At 53.0% G+C, this 20,547-nt stretch overlaps 1 protein-coding gene across 2 annotated transcripts; it reads left to right on the top strand.

Annotated features, from left to right (window-relative positions):
• The first annotated feature begins 8,946 nt into the window (after window positions 1–8,946).
• PEX11G (peroxisomal biogenesis factor 11 gamma) lies at window positions 8,947–18,777 on the top strand. Of its 2 annotated transcripts, XM_043911657.1 has the most exons (6): window positions 8,985–9,053; window positions 9,596–9,641; window positions 10,960–11,148; window positions 13,669–13,847; window positions 17,505–17,567; window positions 18,196–18,777. In XM_043911657.1, the coding sequence occupies exons 3-6, from the start codon at window positions 11,110–11,112 to the stop codon at window positions 18,425–18,427; spliced, it is 513 nt and encodes a 170-aa protein (XP_043767592.1). In that variant the 5' UTR covers window positions 8,985–9,053; window positions 9,596–9,641; window positions 10,960–11,109; the 3' UTR covers window positions 18,428–18,777. The 2 variants fall into 2 exon arrangements, with proteins under 2 accessions (XP_043767591.1, XP_043767592.1); XM_043911656.1 differs by lacking the exon at window positions 9,596–9,641 and having other exon boundaries at window positions 8,947–9,053.
• Window positions 18,778–20,547: the final 1,770 nt, after the last annotated feature.

Below are 20,547 nucleotides of genomic sequence, written 5' to 3'. Positions count from 1 at the left end.
CATGTTAATTCCCTGTGCTTTGATTTTTTACAACATAGTATTTCTTTATATTCTCAGAATTGGATTAAAAGTTTCAAGCCTCTTTCAAAAATTTTTTTAAAATCACTAAGATAATAAACTTTCTAGACTTTAAATAGTAATAGTAGATGTCAAAATACATGGAACTATATCAAAATTTTGAGTGAATATAAAATAGAAATCTAGCATTCTATTCATACTAAGTAAAACAAAACTCAGTGTCTTTGATTTTTTTGACTGGCTAGTCCATGCAGATGGCACAAAATTCAAAGACTACAAAACAGTACAAAGGTGAACATTTAATCTCTTCCCAGTGATGACTAATGGCTAGCCATCTTGCTCCACAAGGACTGAGTCATTGGCCACTGCGGTCACTGACCTTTAACCCCCCCTGAAAAGAGTTCCAGGTGGAGGATCAGAAACGAGCTGCTCTCTGCTCTGGGAAAACTGACAGGACAGTCCTTCAGATAGTGAAGATGTTGTCAGGAAAAAATTTTTATGAGTCTGGATTCTTGTCCATCTTCCCACACTTAGAAAAGCACTAAAATCATTAACTGCAGTATTTGCTCTTTGTGAACAGAAACAACTTTCCACTGGGATGCGTGATTATGTTAGGTAGTTAGAATAGGGAAAAGGAGTCCAAAATGTTTGTGGCTAAAAGACAAGGAAGGGAAAAGCCCGCGGAAATAGAACAGAGGAAGGTCAGAGGAAGGTCCAAGGACCGGAGTGAGGACTTCAAGTAGAACAGCGCTCCTGCCTAAGCCCAATTTGCATAGGACAGGCCCAGGGGGAAGAAAAAACATAAAAAGAGGAGCCAAAGGGCTCTCTATCTCTCTCTCCCATGGGTGCATGCGTTCTCTCTCTCTCTCCCCCTCCCCCCCCCACCGCCGCGCGACTCTTCTCTTGGTGTCTTTGGATTGACATGCCCTCACGCCTCGAAGATGGATTTTCCTGCTGTCTTCTAAATGAAGTGGAGCTGTAACACTGATTTGTCTAAAAGCTATAACACGGTCTGTCCAAGACCCGAGAGCTGTGACCCGCCGAGGGGGCTTTAATGTCCGTCACTCCAAATCTTTGCTGTGACGAGACAAAGAACCGAGGAGCATACACTCGCCTGACATCTATGGTGCCGTGACTCGGATTTAACCTGGCTGAAACAACCTCTGCGTGCTAGAGGCCAAGCGCAGCAGGAGCCCAACTCAGCGAAGCTCCTGTGATAGAAGCAAAACGTGAAGAAAACTCAGCGCAGGGGAAAGCCCATCGTGCTGAAAACCCGGGCAGCGAAAAACGAACTCAGCAGAAGGCTCACACGGCTCAGCCTCAGATTCCAGAAGGCCTCTGGTTAAGGTAGGAGGTCCTCGCTCCTTTGGCTGGAGGGACATATGCCTAAAGAAATCTTAATTCCTTTACAATCTCTCGTTTCTTGTTTCCTTGAACCCCCCGCAAACAGGTGGGCGGCAGTGGGCGCAATTAAGGGACTCTGGAGAGGCTACCCTTTGGTCTGTCCCCAAGGCACTATCTGCTGGGCCCCAGTAGCGGTTACCCAAGCCGGTGGGGGTTCTTCTGTCCATTCTCTCCTCTGTGCCAAGAATCAGGCCAATGGAAACTGTGAGCACAGGTCAGGAATTTAGCAGATTTTTCCGGCAGGCTGTGAAGGGGATTCCTTGGCACGTTTTTCCCACTGCTTTTTCCTCCTGTCCTTCAGCTCTATCCTGGGACTCGAGCCCAGCCAAAAAGTAAGAGGTGGATTTGTTAGGATTCAGAGAGAAGCACATGCTTCAGGGTGTGGGCCATTGCCGAGGACAAGGGTTCGGGCCACGGAATGCGGCCTGGTTAGGTTTTGTGAGCACAGGGTTAATTCATATGCGAGTGGGAGGATCATCCCAGCCATTGGGGAACCACCCACTCCTCCCTCTTTTGACAGTGACTTAGAGCTGTCCTGCCACCTCTGGGTGTGTCTTTTGGCTTATAGATTGGGGATTAAGGTTTACTTGAATTCGACTTGTCCTGTTGGACCCAATTGATTTTAATTGGTTTACCTTATGCCCTTGTGCTATGTCATTCTTTCAAAGGTTGTGCTCTGCTTCCTTCCCTCCTGTTTCATGCTCCTTTCCTCAGCCCCATCCCAGCCCACAATGTTGCCTCTACAATCTTCTAGAGGGACAACCAGAAAATAGCTGGCCTTGGGAGGAAAGTACTGTATAATATCCAACCCCTTAATCCTACCTAGCACTGGTCACACTGGAGATCTTGGGGACGCCCAAACTCCAGTCCGGGGGTCCCAGGAGGTCATCACGCCTTGACCTGCCTAGGGATCTGGTCCTCGAAAGGTTGTCATGCCTCAACCTGCTCAGGGATCCGCTAGTCCCAGGGATCCCAGGAGGTTGTCACGCCTCGACCTGCCCGGGGATTCGATCTCTAGGAGGCTGTCACGCCTCAGCCTGCCTGAGGATCTGCACCCTGACCCAAGGACACCTGGCTCTCAGGTTGCGACAGTACTAGGTAGGATGAGCTTACATCATGGTATCTATTCCCATCCAGGGTGGGCAAACCAGCAATGAGTTAAGATTACAACCCCTTAATTCTACCCAGCACTGATCACGCTGGAGATCTTGGGGATGCCCAAACTCCAGTCTGGGGGTCCCAGGATGTCATCACACCTTGACCTGCCTGGGGATTCAATCTCTAGGAGGCTGTCACGCCTCAGCCTGCCTGGGGATCTGCACCCTGACCCAGGGACGCCTGGCTCTCAGGTCGCAACAGTTCTGGGTAGGATAAGCTTCAGAAAGACTCACCCTTAAGGAAGTCCACCCATGGAAACAGAAGCAAGCCTATTACTTGTGGGACTGTGCCCAGTCTCAGCAATAACTCAGGAGCCCAAAGAGAACGCAATTGCCTGTCTGGAAAGGCTAAAAGAGACCCTCCAAAAGTTTACCAATTTGGACTTAGACTCTTATGAGGGACAGGTGATTTTAAAGGACAAATTCCTGTCCCAGTGTGCATCAGACATCAGAATAAAGCTACAACAGCTACAGCAGCAGGACCCCGCTGCCTCTATGGATGAGATGGTCCAGACAGCCACCGATGCCTTTTATAACAGAGGATAGGAGAAGGAAGCCAAGGCCCAGGAGAGGGAGAGAAGGAAAGAGAGAAGTCATGCCCAGATGCTGGCCGCGCTCCAGAGAAGCCCTATGGCACACCCCGAGTCCTTGAAGGACAAGCCACGGGGCAAATGCCTAATCTGTAGACAGGCGGGGCATTGGGCCAAAGAGTGTCCAAACGGTGACAAGTCTCCTAAAATGGCTTGCTACAAATGCCATCAACTGGGACATTGGGTGGCACTCTGCCCTGGGGACCCAAGAGCCTCAAGGTCAAATGCCAAGCCTTCCCTCACGATGGTTCAAGAGGACTGAAGCGGCCCGCTCCAGCCAGCCCGCCTGTCACAGATAACCATCACGGGGCTGGAGCCAAGGGTGCGACTGGATGTGGCAGGTAGGTCCAAGAATTTCTTGGTTGACACGGGGGCTACCTACTCTGTCTTGATCTCCTACTCCAGAGCCTTCTCCTCCCAAACCTGTACCATTTTGGGTGCTACAGGAAAAGCAACTACTAAACGATTCACCCAAGCACTTTGTTGCTGGGATGGACAAATATTTTCCCACCAGTTTCTGGTGGCCCCTGAGTGTCCTATTCCCTTATTGGAAAGAGATATACTCACTAAACTGGGGACCACCCTTGTGATGGGGAGTTTTCAGCCCCTAGAGCTCTACAGCTCCTGGTTACTACCGAAGAACCCATTACACCTTCTCCAATAGAGAGGGACCAAAAACTATGGGAGGACAAAATTAACCCCCAGGTGTGGGACCAGGGAATTCCTGGATGAACCCACCAAGCTAAACTGGTCATCATTGTCCTCCGAGATCCCACTTGGTTTCCTAACCGGAAACAATATCCCCTCAAAAGAGAGGCTTGGGAGGGACTATAGTCTTTAATAAACAAATTCCTTGCTTGTGGGCTATTGGTCCCCACCAGTTCGCCATGTAACACCCCAATCCTCTCAGTAAAGAAAAAGGACAAAACCTGGCGAATGGTTCAAGATCTCCGGATCATAAATGAAGCTGTAGTCCCCCTACCTCCCACAGTACCCAATCCCTATGTAATCTTGAGGGAAATCTCACCCAGTGCCAAGTGGTTTACAGTTTTGGATTTCAAAGATGCATTTTGTTTTTGCATACCACTGGCTAAAGAATCCCAATATCTTTTTGCCTTTGAGTGGGAGGCCCCAGGAGAAAAACACCAACAGACGACTTGGACAGTATTACCTCAGGGGTTCAGAGATAGCTCCCACTTCTTTGGACAGGCCCTTAGCCAGGATCTCCTAGATCTGGACCTGGGACCTAATGGGAAAATATTACAATACATAGATGACCTACTAATCTGCTCTCCAGATGAGGAAAATGCCCAACAACATGGAATTCAGGTTCCAAACTTTTTGGCAGAAAGGGGATATAAAGTCTCCCGTGCTAAGGCACAGATGGTCAAGACAAAAGTCACTTACCGGGGAGTTCAGATTACATACGGGTCTAGGAGGCTGTCCTCGGACTGGGTACAAGGAATCCTCCAGTTGCCCTCCCCCATGACTCGAAAACAATTGCGAGCTTTCCTGGGGCTAACTGGGTATTGCAGAATCTGGATACCCAACTATGGTCTAATTGCCCAGCCCTTATATGAAAGCTTAAAGGGACGAGATGATTCAATCCCACTGATGTGGGGAACTCCTCAAAAGAAGGCAGAGGCTACACTAAAACAGACCTTAACTCAGGCACCTGCCTTGAGGCTGCCAGACCCAGAAAAAGCATTCCAACTTTATGTCCATGAAAGAGAGGGAATAACCTTGGGAGTGTTAACTCAAAGGTTGGGATCTGAGCCCCAGCCTGTAGCTTACATATCCAAGACACACGATCCAACCTCCCAAGACTGGCCCCCCTGCCTTTGAAATCTTGCAGCTATTGCAATCATAATAGAAGATGCTTTAAAACTCTCTTTTGGGGGCAAACTATTTTTACCAGCCACCAAGTGAAACAACTCCTAAATGGGAAAGGCCATTTATGGGTGTCTGATCAAAGAATCCTCAGATATCAAGTAATGCTGATGGAAAATCCAGGCCTCACTATATCCCCTTGTGAGGTTCTTAACCCAGCCACCCTCCTGCCTACGCCTGAGGGCTCTCTCCTCTTTCACTCTTGTCTAGAAACCTTGGACCACTGGACAAAATCCCGAGAGGGATTGTCAGAAGATCCTCTGACCAATCCTGAGGAAATCTGGTTCACTGATGGAAGCAGCTTTGTCTTAGATGGAAAAAGAAGAGTCGGGTATGCAGTAGTCTCCAATTTTGAGATCATAGAGGTTAAGCCTCTGCCACCAGGTACTTCAGCCCAATTAGCAGAGCTCATAGCCCTGACTCGAGCTTTAGAGCTGGGAAAAGGAAAAAGAATAGCCATTTACACTGACTCCAAGTAAGCCTTTCTGGTGCTACATGCACATGCAGCTGTTTGGAGAGAAAGGGGCCACTTGACCACCCGAGGGTCCCCAATCAAATATGGTGATCAAATTCTTAGACTCTTGGAGGCAGTCCATCTGCCCACTGAAGTTTCAGTCTCCCATTGTGAAGGACACCAAAAAGGGAGCACAGAAATGGCACGAGGGAACCAAGCAGCTGACTAGGCAGCTAAGAGAGCAGCGTTACAGAACCATGATCTAATAGGGGTTGCCACCTTAGTTCCACAGACTAATTTGCCAGAAACTCCTTCATATACGGAAGGTGGGACTCTTAAAGCTAAGAGTGAGGGCTTTCAAGAAGATCATACAAGGTGGTTGCAAAAGGAAGGACTCCTTTTTCTGCCTGGGAACCTCCAGTGGAAGTTGGTTAACTCCTTACATGCCACCACTCATTTAGGAGAAAAGGCCCTCCAAAGATTACTAGAAAGGTCCTTCAGAGGAACAGGCCTCCAAACAACTATAAGGCAAGTGGTCTCTTCTTGTCCCACTTGCCAATTAAACAACCCCAAGGAGCCTGAAGACCCCAACTAGCCTCAGCCCGTCCAATGATGTGGGACCTTTCCAGGAGAGGACTGGCAGATGGACTTCACCCAGATGCCAGTTTCTCAAGGGTATAAATACCTATTAGTCATGATAGATACATTCACAGGATGGATTGAAGGCTTTCCCACCCGGACTGAGAAGGCTGAGGAGGTGGTGAAAAAACTACTCCATGAAATCATTCCAAGATTTGGTCTGCCCAGGTCATTACAAAGTGACAGTGGGACATCATTTACTTCTAAGGTCACCCAAGGGGTCTCTAAAGCATTGGGCATTACTTATTATCTCCATTGTGCCTGGAGGCCTCAGTCTTCAGGAAAAGTAGAAAGAGCCAACCAATTCTTAAAATCAGTGATAAAAAAGATAACCCAGGAGACGTCCCTGGGATGAAAGGAGGCTTTACCTCCTTTACCTCCAATAGCCCTCCTCCGCACCCATATTGCCCCTAAGGAACAGGTCGGTCTTAGTCCTTATGAGATGCTATATGGGAGACCTTTTATTTATGTCAATGACTTCCTAGATCCAGAGGTTCAGACCCTCCAGTCTTATACCATGGCCATTGGGCAATTCCAACAGGACATATGTTTGTGGGGTATGAACCAGGACACAAAAGACCCTAAGGAGTCACCACTACATGCTCCAGGGACTCAAGTCCTAATTCAAATCTGGAAAGATGGGTCCCCAAAGGCTCAACTCCAGCCCACATGGAAGGGCCCCTACCCTGTAATACCTTCTACCCCCACAGCAGTCAAAGTGCCAGGACATGACTCCTGGATTCACTACTCATGAGTCAAGCCATGGAAGAAAACAGAAGAGGACACTCAGTACACCTGTGAGCCCCTGGGAGATCTCAGATACCTATTCAGAACTACAAATGAGTGACATTCTAATGAACACTCCCAAAATCTGGTTTCTGGGGATAAGATTTCTCAGGATATCTCTAAAGAGCCAACACAGCTTGAGAGATTATACTCTAAAACAGACAGGAGATAGATCTTCTGATCCCTGAACAAGGAGGGACTTGAGCCATCTGGTGATGTGAATTTAGAATTGGCTAATGCCCCTACTAGTCCTTGTTATGCCATATTGATCCTGCTTATGATTGCTCCATGTATTATCAATTGTCTAACCTGTTTTGTCTCTGATCAGGTCAACAAGATACAACATGCAGTGCCAGTTCAACAACGATATAAAACTACAGCCAACCACGGAAAATATCACTCACCCTTAGGTGGACACCGCTATAAGGACTCTGAGGCTTGAGACTAGCAAGAGGGGGAGGCCCAATACCCCTCGCTGTCCCAGTTCAGCAGGAAGTAGCCAGAAAGACCTCGATGCCCCTATTCCCAAAGAATTGGGCTTCCCATCTCTTGAGGGGGGAATGTTAGGTAGTTAGAATAGGGAAAAGGAGTCCAAAATGGCGGTGGCTAAAAGACAAGGAAGGGAAAAGCCCGCGAAAATAGAACAGAGGAAGGTCAAAGGAAGGTCCGAGGACCGGAGTGAGGACTTCAGGTAGAACAGAGCTCCTGCCTAAGCCCAATTTTGCATAGGACAGGCCCAGTGGGAAGAAAAAAACAAAAAGAGGAGCCAAAGGGCTCTCTCTCTCTCTCCCCCACGGGTGCTTGCATGTACTCTCTCTCTCCCCTCCCCACCCCCACGCGATGGGGCGCTCTTCGACGTGCCCTCACGCCTCAAAGATGGATTTTCCTGCTACCTGCTAAATAAAATGGAGCTATAACACTGATTTGTCTAAGAGCTATAACACGGTCTGTCCAAGACCCGAGAACTATGACACGCCGAGGGGTCTTTAATGTCTGTCACTCCAAATCTTTGTTGTGACGAGACAAAGAACCAACGAGCATACACTCGAGTGACAATTACACATAACCATCTCCAAAATCACACACATGCAATGCAGACTTTCTGCTCAACTCTTCCTGAGACTTCTTGGGTTATAGCCCTCAGTAAACCCCCCAGTTAAATGGAAAAACTCACAGCTCTCATGGTGTGCATTTTTATTTCAGTCAACATCAGCCACCCAGTTATCCTCTGGGAATATTCCAGTTATCAGATTCTTGTCTATTCTTCTAGATCGGTTCCATGCATTTCCTTTTTTTTTTTTTAAGGGGACTAGTTTATTTATGCACGCATGCAGGAACTTGGGCTCCCCAGGTGGCTCAGTGGTAAAGAATCCGCCTCAGAATGCAAGAGATTCGGGTTTGACCCCTGGGTTGGGAAGATCCCCTGGAGGAGGGCATGGCAACCCACTCCAGTATTCTTGCCCGGAAAATCCCACGGAAAGAGGAGCCTGGCGGGCTAGAGTCCATGGGGTCCTCAAAGAGTCGGACGACTGAGCACGCAGGCACGCGGAAACACGGATGGAACCGCGCCCCCTGTAGTCCAAGCAGAACGTCCCAACCACTAGGCTACCAGGGAATTCCCCAACGTTTCCTTGACTTTTTAAAACTGCCTTACAGAGCATAACAGCAAACCATGCTCTCTAAAAACAAGCCGACAGTGCCGAAAGGGTGAAGCAGAAAAATCAGAAAACTTTCTTCTTGGACCACAGCAAACAGATTGGTGCTTTTGCTTGAAATCTTTATGTGTGCATGTGTGTAACTGGTTAACTCTGGAAACATGGGTAGCGCGCTCAGACCGTCCATCTAGGTGCACAGGGCCGGGAGAAACCACACGTGGAGGTCCTAAATCTGCAAACTACATTGCTCCCAGAAGCAGACAAAGGGCAGAGCCCCGGACAAAGGGTCGCGCCCGCGCCTGCGCAGAAAGCTCCCAGGACCGCCCCCCCCCGCCCCCACACCGGGCCCGCCCCCTGGCGCGGCGAACTGACGTCACGGTGTCGTCACGTCGGAGTCGCTATGGTGGCCCTGAGTGATCTGGCGTCGGCGCTGGAGTCCTATAGGGGTCGCGATCGCCTGGTGAGGCTGGGGTGGAGCGAGGCTAGAGGTCCTGGAGTCCGGCCAAAATCCAGAGGCCGGGACACTGAGGCCAGAGAGGGAGCGGGGTCACTCAGGATCCCCCCAGGGCAGATGCTCTGTCCCCTAGCGGTGGACATATAGGTTCTTCCCGCCACCCCAAACGACTGGACATTTACAGTACCCGCCAGATCCTCACGTTTATACATTTGAATCCAGCCGGACCACTGAAGTTGGTCCCAAACAATGTATGAGGATTTGGGATGTGGCAGGCTCCCCTTAAGGCTGGACATTTGGGTTCTGACTAAATCCCCTGAAGTTGGGCGCTTAGGTTGCTCTGGCCAGTTCGGCCTGGCCAGACATTCCCATGCCAAACAAACCCATGTTTGGACATTTAGGATCAGACTAAGCCGCTGTAGTTAGTCCCTCGGTTGTTGAAATCTAATACGGGGATATAAGATTTTGCACCGCTTTCCCTGTGGCTGGATGTTTAGGTTCTGACCTTCTGCCCAACTCAGATTGGGCATTTAGATTGTTCCTTCCAGGCCGCTGAGGTCGGACTCTGAGCTTGTCCCAATCAACCTCTTACAGGTAGGCATTCCAGTTGTACCAGGGAATGTACCAGTGGCTGGGCATTTAGGTTCTAGGCAAACCCTCTCTGTTTGAGTATTCAGGTTCTAAATCTCCTTGAGAAGGAAATGGCACCCACTCCAGTATTGTTGCCTGGGAAATCCCATGGACAAAGGAGTCTGGTGGGCTTCAGTCCATGGGTTTGCAAAAGAGTCGGAGACGACTTAGCAACTAACCAACAACAAAGCTGGACTTTTAAAATGCAGCGTTTTTGCCATTACAAAGGTGCGAAAAGGAATTACAACTAAAAATAATATATAAAACAACAGGAAAAAGCAACTTCTGAAAAGCAGATGAAATAAAGATGTGAGGGTGGGGAAGCAGACCCTGTTCACCATGCTCCAGATCATCCACTGATTCCCGAATCACCACTGGCTTCCTTCTCACCAAAGTAATGCAAACAAATTATCCTTTTGTTCACTGGGTTGAGGCCTGCTCACCTTCCTAAGTCACAGCCCAGCCACGGACTTTGGTCCAGCCAGGTAGATGCAAATAAGGTAGATGCAAATAGTCTTCCTGCCTGCTGGGAACAAGGATCCAGGAGGTAAGAAATGGGGGTTTCTTTTTCTCGTCCCCATCACGTGTCTGCAAAGACTGTGCCACTCAGTGACATGAGCGAGCGTGCCCTTAGCCTCCACAGTACCTTTTCTTTTAAAAATTAATTTTTATTGGCCTATATAGTTGCTTTACAATGTTGTGTTAGTTTCTAGCATACAGCAGAATGAATCAGCCATCAATATACATATATCTCCTCCATCCTGGACTTACTTCTCATTCAGGTCACCACAGAGAACTGAGAGTTCCCTGAGCTATGCAGTAGGTTCTCATTAGTTACCTGTTTTGGGCTTCCCTAGTGGCTCAGATGGTAAAGAATCTGGCTGTAATGTGGGAGATTGAGATTCAATCCCTAGGTTGGGAAGATGCTGTGGAGAAGGGAATGGCATCCCACTCCAGTATTCTTGTCTGGAGAATCCTAATGGACAGAGGAGCCCAGCAGGCTGCAGTCCGTGGGGTCTCGAAGAGTCGGACATGACTAAGCAACTAACACACCGTTATCTGTTTTACACATAGTATCAAGAGTGCATACCTGTCAATCCCAATCTCACAGAGCCTTTTCCACAATGATGTCGTGTGTCTCCATGTATCCCGCCTACAAGTATCTTTCAGCTTTCCATTGGGAGTTGGATTGAGAGTCTTCCTGCTATTTGATCCCCCGAAGCCCGCAGCTGGGTCAGGGGTGATGGGCTCAGTCCTCCTGACTGCTTCTGGTTTCCCACAGATCCGAACACTGGGTTACAGCTGCCAGCTGGTGGGCGGGGTCCTGGTGGAACAGTGTCCTGCCAGGTCAGAAGTGGGGACGCGCCTGCTGGCACTGTCCTCCCAGCTCAGCCACTGCAGGATCGTCCTGCGACTCTTTGATGACGCAGCCATGTTTGTCTACACTAAGCAGTACGGCCTGGGGGCAGAGGTAACGGGGGTGCGTGGGGCTCCAGGGAGGGGGTGCGGACCCTGGGAAGTTGGCATCTTATGGACTGGCCTTTGCAAAGGCAACAGTATGGGCAGTTTATTATTTTTTCAATTTTACTTTTGAGACAATCAGACGTTCTCGTTTCAATTTCATTTAAACAAATTAGCTCATTCCCAAAGACTATGTAATTAAAGCCTTCTTCCTGACCCTTCGGTCACCAGTTTTCCTCCTCGGAGGCAGCCACTGCTGTCAGCTTCTTGTGTTTCTTTCATGAGATTTCCTGCACCTGTGCTTTGCTTACATCAATGGTTACATGACATTTACATTCTTCTGCCACCTGCTTTTTTCATGGAACAGCGCAACTTGGAGGTCATTCCATATCAGTCATCCAAAATAAGCTCCTTCTTGGAATTCCCTGGTGGTCCAGCAGTTAGGACTCAGCACTTTCACTGCCACAGAAGAGTGTGCCATCAGTCGTGTCTGATTCTTTGTGACCCCCATGGACTGTAGCCCTCCAGGCTTCTCTGTCCGTGGGATTCTCCAGGCAAAAATATGGGAATGGGTTGCCATTTCCTCCTACAGGGGATCTTCCCAGCCTGGGGATCTAATCCTCATCTTTTGCATCTCCTGCATTGGCAGGCAGATTCTTTACCACCGTGCCACCTGAGAAGCCCCTTCACTGCAGAGGGCCTGAGTATAATCTCCATTTGGGGAACTAACATCCCTTCAAGCCATGTGCCTCGGCCAAAAAGCCAAAACCAAAAGAAGCTCCTTCCTTTAGGGCCTCAGGGTACACATGTATAGCTGGATGGTGACTTAGTGAACTGGTCCCCTGTTGGACACGTAGATTATTTATAATATCTTGCAGATACAACAGAACCTCATCTTGTCACCAGTGGGTCTAGAGTGATGCTCCTCACCTGGGGAGGGGGCAGCAGGGAATGCAATCTTGCTCTCCCAGGGGATGGGCTGAGACACTGCCCTGGGCCAGCGTGGCCAAGTTATGCCCCCTTCCTGGGCTGCCCTGCCCTTCCCCCGACCCTCCGGGGGTCTCCTCCCAGACTCACTTGCTCAGATTCCCCCTCATCCTGCCCCAGTGCCCATGGCCTGATTATCCCCAATCTCAAGGGTTTGCCTGGACCTTCCTCCTGTGTTGACACCCATCTCTCCAGCCTCCTCTTTGATGAGGGCATGTTCCCTGCACTGTCCCCCCAACCATCTCTGTGAAGACTCCCCTGAGTTCCTAGGTGAGCGGGGTCGGGGTGGGGGGGCTCTCTGCATCTCGTATATCCCTAGCCAGGGCAAGAACCTCTTCGGTTGAGTGCCCTCTGCTCCTGCCTCTTCCCCAGCATAGGGCCCCAGGTTCTTGCAGCTTCTCAGAAAACACCAGTGCAGTGAGCCCTATCCTCACGGAGGGATGAAGTGTGCCGGGACATCCCAGAAGGTCCCAGATGGGATGGAGCTGGAGTGGGGTTCAGCACCTAGAGGGAGGCAGGACCACAGCCGGCTACCAGGAAGGAGAGGGCTAGACAGGGAAGACAGGAGGGGAAGGGCACGGCAGGCAGCGAGGATGACACGGTTACAGGCAGGGAAGTGAAGGACTCGGCCAGGGACTGGCCAACTTGGAGGCCTGGAGGGGGCCTGGCCCTGGGGGCTGGGGCCCAGGGGAGAGGCTCCTGCAGCCTCAACCGGCCTTGCCTTGCTGGGTGCTCACCCCTGTCTGATCTGGGGGAGGTGACCCAAGCTTTGCAGTGAGGGTTGTGCCTGCTTCAAGCTGGCACTGCGTGTGTGGCAACCCAGCAGGCCAGCCGGCCGCTCTGCCTGGTCAGGGTTCTCTGCGGGGCTCCCTCGCCTGGCCCCTCTCAGGGTCCTGAGCCTGAGACCCATGCACAGGAACTAGGAATGCCATCAGGGCATTCCAGGTTGTCCTCCACAGGAATCATCTGGGAACTTAAAAAAATTTCTGGTGCCAGGGAGGGCCCACCTCAACCTTGGTGAGGCAGAACCCCTGGAGCTGGGGGCTGGGTGGGGATTTTTTGAAGCTCCCTAGGCATCCCCTGAGGCGTCCCAGGTGGTGCAGTGGTAAAGAATCTTCCTGCCAATGCAGGAGACACAGGAGACATCTGTTTGATCCCTGGGTCAGGAGGGGCCCCTTGAGAAGGAAATGGCAACCCACTGCAGTGTTCTTGCCCGGGAAATACCATAGACTGAGGAGCCTGGTGGGCTACAGTCCACGGGGTCGCAAAGAGGACATGACTGAAACAGCTTAGCACACACAGGCAGGGATCCCACAGCGCGGTGGGGTTGAGACCAGCCGCTCTACTGGGCAGAGGTGACCACACTGAGAAATCAGGCCTTTCTTCTCCCATAGTGCCAGCCATGAGCCAACCTGCCTGGCTTGGACCTTGCCCTGTGACTGCCCCCTGGTATGGCCTGAGCTTGTGAAATGGACAGTGGGTGAGTCCCGCAGTGGGTCCCACCCACCCCAGGCCCACCCCCCACTCTCTTCCATTCCTGCAGGAGAAGGATGTGTTTGTCCGCTGCGTGTCCATCCTGGGCAACCTGGCCGACCAGCTCTACTACCCCTGTGAGCATGTCGCCTGGGCCGCTGACGCCAAAATCCTCCACGTGGACTCTGCCCGGTGGTGGACACTGAGCACCACCCTCTGGGGCCTCTCCCTGCTCCTGGGGGTTGCTAGGTAAGCAGCATTGCTGCCCGTCAGGAGACTGGAAGGGAGCCCCTGATATCCTTTGGGCAGGTGGGCAGGTGGGCTGGAGGGGCGGGGGTGGGACTGTCTTTGCCTCTCCTGCTTTTCCCCCTCTTGTCCTCCCTCGTTGTATCCATCCCCTGCTGCTGCTGAGATGGATTCCCACAAACTTGGCAGCTCTCAGTTCAGTTCAGTCACTCAGTCTGTCCGACTCCGGCAGCTTTAAGCAACACAAATTGATCATCTTAACAGTTTTGGAGGTTAGAAGTCCAAAACAGCTTCTAACAGCCTCTAACGGCTTCTCAGTGGGCTAACATCCAAGCGTGGGCAGGCCTGTGTTCCTCCTAGAGGCTCTGAGGGACTTTGTTCTCGGCCTTCCCAGCCTCTAGTGTGCGTGTGTGTGTGTGTGTGTGTGTGTGCTAAGTCGCTTCAGTTGTGTCCAACTCTGTGCGACTCTATGGACTGTAGCCCGCCAGGCTCCTCTGTCCATGGCATTCTCCAGACAAGAATACTGGAGTGGGGTGCCGTGCCCTCCTTCCTCCAGGGGAATCTTCCCGACCCAGGGATCAAACCCACATCTCTTCCATCTGCAGTGGCAGGCAGGTTCTTTCACCACTAGCACCACCTGGGAAGCCCTCCAGCTGCTGGAGGCACTCGCATTCCTTGGCTCAAGCCCCTCCCTCCGTCTTTGAAGCGTGTCCGTCGCTCCAGCCTCTGCGTCTCTTGTCACAACTCCTTCTCTGACTCTGAGCCTCCTCCTCCCTCCTTTGAGGACCCCTGTGATGACACCCCACCCCCCCAGATCATCTCTGATGTCCACACCCTTAACTCAGTTCCATCTGCAAATTCCTTTTTAAAAAAATTTATTCATTTTTTTTGGCTGTGCCGGGCCTTTGCTGCTGTGCTCGGGCTTTCTCTAGTTGTGGCGAGCGGAGGCTCCTCTTTGTTGTGGTGTGCAGGCTTCTCTTCTGACGTGTGGTGGCTTCTCTTGTTGCAGATCCTGGGTATGCGAGCTTTAGTTGTGGCACATGGGCTTAGTTGTTCTGAGGCACGTGGGATCTTCCCAGACCAGGGATCGAACCTGTGTCTCATGCATTGCCAGGTGGACTCTTATCCACTGCACCACCAGGGAAGGCCTGCAAAGTCGTTTTTGCTGTGGAAGGGAACATGCTCACATCATAAGCCTGGGGATTAGGATGTGGGAATCTCTGGGGGTGGGGGTGGGGGCACGTGACTGTGCCTACCAGACCCAGGAAGAAGAAAATAACTTGGGGGGCATGGACAGAAGTGGCTGGCGTGGCTGCCTTTCCCTGGGTCCCCAGGTCCTGCTTGCATTATCATCAGCAAACCTCAGACGAAGCAGCCAGGAGTTTCCAGACTGGCTCCGTGCTTCCACAAACCATAAGGTCTCTAAAACTTTAATGGTTTCTCCCCCTCTGCCAATTTGCTGAGTGGGTTTGTTCAGAGCCCCGTGGCCCAGAAAGCATGGGCGAAGCAGGACCTCCAGTGCCCCTGTTTCCTGGGGGCAAAGGTCTCTTATATCCCTGAAGGGATGTGGGGCAGCCCCTGACTTCGAGGTTGGGGGGCCAGTGCCCTCATCTGCTGTCCCTTGTCCCTGGGCATACACTGACGTCCAGTAGTCCTTGTCTCCCCCTCACCCTAGTTATATGTTTACCGTAGACGCCCTGGAAAATGAGCAGACCCCAAAGTAGAAGATTCAAGTCACCCACTGTCCAACCCAGAGATCCTCTCTCTTTATACTTTGGTGATTTTTCCCAGTCTTTGATTTAAAAAAAAAAAAAAAAAACAACAAACTTTTTTCTTTTTGAGTTTAGTTGCTTTAAAATGTGTTAATGTCTGCTGTATCGCAAAGTGAATCAGCTGTATGTATACCTGGACCCTGTCTGTTTTGGATTTCCTTCCCATTTAGGCTACCACAGAGCACCGAGTTCCTGAGCTATACAGTAGGTTCTCGTTAATTATCTAATTTATACATAGCAGTGGGCTTCCCAGGTGGCTCAGTGGTAAAGAATCCACCTGCCAAGAAGAAGATGCGGGCTTGATCCCTGGGTCGGGAAGATCCCCTGGAGGAGAGAATGGTTACCCACTCTAGTATTCTTGCCTGGAGAATCCCATGGACAGAGGAGCCTGGCGGGCTACAGTCCATGGGGTCACAGAGTCAGACACGACTGAGCGGCCAAACAGCGGCAGCAGTGCCCACGTGTCAGCCCCAACAGCCTTTCTTTCGGACACCGTGCTGACATGTTTTCCCTTGTCTCTGCTCTCCTGGTTCAGGGACATGGCTCCCCTCACAGTCTCGGCGGCTGTTATGGAGCTGGCCCTGTCTTTCTATCAGCATTGCCCCCACCTCCCCCACCCCGTGAGTTCAGGGTGCCCAGGCCGGGCTCCGGGTGCCTTTGAGGCCACAGCCTCTTCTGCGGCCCCAAGAGACTTCCCGTTCCTGCTTTCAGGTCTGCCTTGTTTCCCTTAATTTTTTTTCTTTTAAATAGACTATTTTTTAGAGCGGTTTTAGGTTCACAGCAAAACTGAACTGGAAGCCGAGTTTTCCCACGTACCCAGCACACACGCAGACTTCCCCACCATCCACACGTCACCACACCCCAACATTTGTTAGTCGATGAACTGACGTTGACGTGGCCTAATCGCCCCATGTCCATGGTTTAGAGCAGGGTTCACACTCTGTGTTGGGCTTTGAGTTTGGACAAACATATAACATGTATCCACCACTGAAGTATTTTCACTGCCCTAAAAGTCCTATTTTTAGGGTGAATGTGCTCTGCCTGTTCTTCCATTCATCTTATTTTGTATTAAATACCTTTTAGGGTGCTTTTTATCTATTTAAAATTTCATTTATTTATGGCTGGTCTGGGTCTTCATTGCTGTGCGGGGGCTTCTCTCTAGTTGCAGCGGTTGGGCCTCTCACTGCAGCGGCTTCTCTTGTGGAGAAGGGGCTTTAGGCGCTATAAAGGCTTCAGTAGTTGCAGCATGTGGGCTCAGTAGTTGGCTCACGGGCTGGGCTGCCCCTCAGCATGTGGAATCTTCCCGGAACAGGGATTGAACCCGAGTCCCCAGCATTGGCAGGCAGAGTCTTAACCACTGGGCCACCAGGGAAGTCCTCCATTCATTTTACAGCAGCTAGTTTGCCCATCGTTTCTCTGTATTTGGTGTGAGCAAGGGTATGGGGGCTGGGGAGCACTTGGTGTGTGCTCATCATGACTCAATGGACACAAGTTTGAGCAAACTCCAGGAGCTGTTGAAGGACAGAAAAGCCTGTTGTGCTGCAGTCCATGGGGTCACAAAGAGTCGGACACGACTGAGTGACTGAACAACATCATGACCAGGTGTCCCTAAGACCCTGGGGTGCCGGAGAGTCACCTGCCCAGGCTGCAGGGAGCAAAGGTTGGAGGGAGCACTGGACGCCCATCTGGTGGCTGCTTCTCCAGCCTGCAGATCCAGCCCTGGGGACCCCGAAGGTTGTCTAGACTCCCTTCAGACAGGCCCAGCCAGTGTCCAGGGTGTGTGTGGGTAGGGTGGGAGTGGACAGGCTTTGCACCCATCTGGACCCCATTTACCTGGTGACCGGGGGGTCACCCAGCTGCTCCCACCCCAGCCTGTGTGGTGTTGTAGGTCTCTGTGGATGGTCCTGAAGCTGAGACAGAGGCTGAGGAAGCCCCCGGCAGCCTTCACCAGGTACGTCTTCCAGGGTTCCCCTAGAAGACTTCCTCCGGCAAGCCGGGGTCCCCGGCGGGTCTGCCCAGCCAAGGAGGTGCCCAGAGTCACTGCCCTGCCCCATGCATGCAGGCTCTGCTGGGTGGGGCTGGGGGCCTGATGTGTGCTGGGTACCGGGGCATCGCTGTGGCTCCCCCCAGAGATGGGAGCCCTTTTACAGATGGGGAAACTGAGGCTAGCTGGGGGTCCCTAGGCAGGAAGTGGCAGAGCTGGGACTCCAGGGCTGAGCCTTCACGGCTGGCCCTGGGTCTAGGAGGATGATCAGAGGTGGAGTCAGTGTCCTGAGGACCAAGGTCAGTCACTGTCTCATCCTGGGAAAGAATGCAGGGTGGAGCAGGTGCCCAGCACAGGCCCGGAAGCTGCTCCCCACTCCCCTTCCCCCTTCCCCCTTCCCCCCTCCCCCCGCCCGTGGACCTGAGACTCTGGTCCCCACTGTGGGCTCCCTCTGGCGGATGTGACGGACGCAGCCTGCCGGTCCTCCGCCCTCCCCAGCACTCCTTGCCCTGTCCCTGCAGGGAGTGGGGGAGAGGGCGAGCGGGGGACACGGGGCCTTCCCTGAGTGCCCCTCCCCCACCCTTTGCTCCCACAGCCGGCTGACCCGGGGCAAGCGGAGGACCGTGGAGACCCAGATCTGCTCGGAGGTACTGACCCTCCTGAGCAACCTGGCGGACCTGGCCAACGCGGTGCACTGGCTGCCCCCGGGTGTCCTGTGGGCCGGCCGCTTCCCCCAGTGGCTGGTGGGCCTCCTGGGCACCCTGTCCTCACTCCTCAGCGTGTACCAGGCAGTCCAGGCAGGCCGCCAGGCCAACGACACCCCCTGAGGGATAGGGGAGCCAGAACCCCAGCAGGGACCCTTCCCATGGAGTGTGATTGCCTGGGAGGGGCGGGTCTCTAATCCAGCAGATCACGGCCAGGTGCCGGGAGGGAGGTGTGGCTAGAGGACACACCAGAGCAGTCTAGGGTATCAGCCCCCAGAGGGGTGGGCTTGGGGGGCCGAGGTCCCCCAGGTGCCGCCTCAGTAGGGGTGGAGCAGGAAGACCCTGAAGACTCGCTTGCAGAGGAACTGGCCCCTGGCAGGCCAGAGTCTTGTGTGCAATAAAGGCAAGCAGGGCAGCCAGGTTGGGCCTGAGGAATGTGAAGTGAGGATCAATTAAATGAGGTGGTGATGGTGTCAGGCCAGGTGTGAGCGAATTCCTAAGCCCCGTCTCTGTCTGCTCATTCTCATGCCCTCTTTCTCCAGCGGTCGGGGGCGCCCCCTGGGCCTTATTTCTGGGAGGGCGCACAGGTTCCCCCACCAACTCCCCGTGGGCCAGGGTTCGGCCTCCTGTGGGCTGGAGCTGCAGCAGGAAGCACCATCTCCTGGCCCACCTTCCCCTCCGATGCTGCAAACGCAGCCTGTTGACCCCGAGAGGCTCAGCCACAGAGGGCGGTCCTTCCTCCCCAGCCCGCGGGCTTGGGCACCCTTGGCTGGCCGTGGATGCCGCCTTCTCTGCCAGGCCCTGCCCGGGTCTTAAGCTCCCAGGCATCATGGGGCGCCTGTCGTGGCTGAAGCATCTCACAGCCACGGCATAGACTCGGGGCTGCCGTGGTCCATTCAGGGCCGGTCTGAGCATTTCGAGGGCTCTGAGCATCATCACTGGAGATGCCTGGGGCTCTCAGCTTGTGAAAGCATGGTGGGCGAGAAGGGACCAGTTTGTTTCCAGTCTGGGGAACAGAGGCCACGTGCGTGTGTGGCCTCAGGTGATGTTGGCAGGTGGCGGGCGGTCCACGCCTGCCCCTCACTCACTGGCCCCTGGAAGAGCAATGAATGGTCATGTTTACAGGCCCTGAAGCCTGTGGTTTCAACCATGTTTTCTTTTACAAAGAAGGTACGTGGTGGGGAATAGCTGGGGCGTGGGGCCGCTCAGGGTCTCACAGGACACAAGGACCCCACCTGGCCTCCAGCTGAGCCCCTGCCCTGTCCATCTGGGGGGCTCCCTCTGGGTTAGGAGGCTGGGCCAGGTCAGTCTCCCCCTTCTCTCTTGCTCTGCCTTCCAGGCACCCAGGGGACCTGGGAGATTAGGGTGGGGGTCAGAGTGGCAGCTGCCTGTCTGAGGACTGAGTTAACACCTGCAAGGCAGTGTGCTTGCCAGGGAACCACGTGAACACCTGCCTGTGTGATACGGCAGGTCGCAGGTACCCAGGGGCTGGCATCCCCGAGGGCCTGGGCAGCAGGGCTGGGATCTGGCTGCGGGCACTGCCAGTCGTGTGTCCACGCCCCCTGCCCAGTGCCCTTCCCTGGGCTGGCAGCTCAGTTATAGGTTGGGGTGCACTAAGGTGACGATTCCAGGGGACCAAGCCCCAGGGGGATCTCCAGCTTTTTCCTGGGATGTGGGAGAGCATGTGTATGGCAAATTAGGCTCCTTTGAGGAGGGAGACTGACAGGTCCAGAAGCCAGTAGGGTCCCCCCTCGTCGAGGAGGCTGACATCTCTGGACCATGGTGGGGGCGGGGGGCAGCCTAAATGGGTGGGGACCCAGCCAGCGCAGGAGGCTGGGGGACTCCCGCAGCCACCTCAGCAGTGCCATTGCCTCCAGCCTTGACTGTCCAGGTGGAATCGCTGTCGGGGGCTTCCTCACCGGCACCAAAGCAGGCTGCCTGGCCGGGGTTGTCTGTGCGGTCCATCCTGTCACTAGTCTGAGCTGATGCCAAGTGGGGGTGGGGGTGAGGGCTGTCACTGGCCTGGGACATGTCCCTGCCTCCCTATACTCTCCCCTCCCAGGAGAGGTGGAGAATCACAGCCTGGTCATCAAGAAGGCCTTGGGCCTAGTGTCCAGGGCTCCCCAAGTTCCTAGCAAAACAGAGGGTCTGAGTGCCCCTGCCGCCGGCCATGCAGCCTGCAGCACTGAAGTTTGGGCAGGTTATCCTAAAACAAAACCCCAAAGAAAGTGACTCTGGTCAGC

This window comes from Cervus elaphus, chromosome 9 (assembly GCF_910594005.1).
Source record: "Cervus elaphus chromosome 9, mCerEla1.1, whole genome shotgun sequence".
In the NCBI taxonomy this organism is placed as follows: Eukaryota; Metazoa; Chordata; class Mammalia; order Artiodactyla; family Cervidae; genus Cervus; species Cervus elaphus.
Note: the sequence above shows the minus strand (reverse complement) of the source record. Positions and strands in the feature narration are given on the sequence as shown.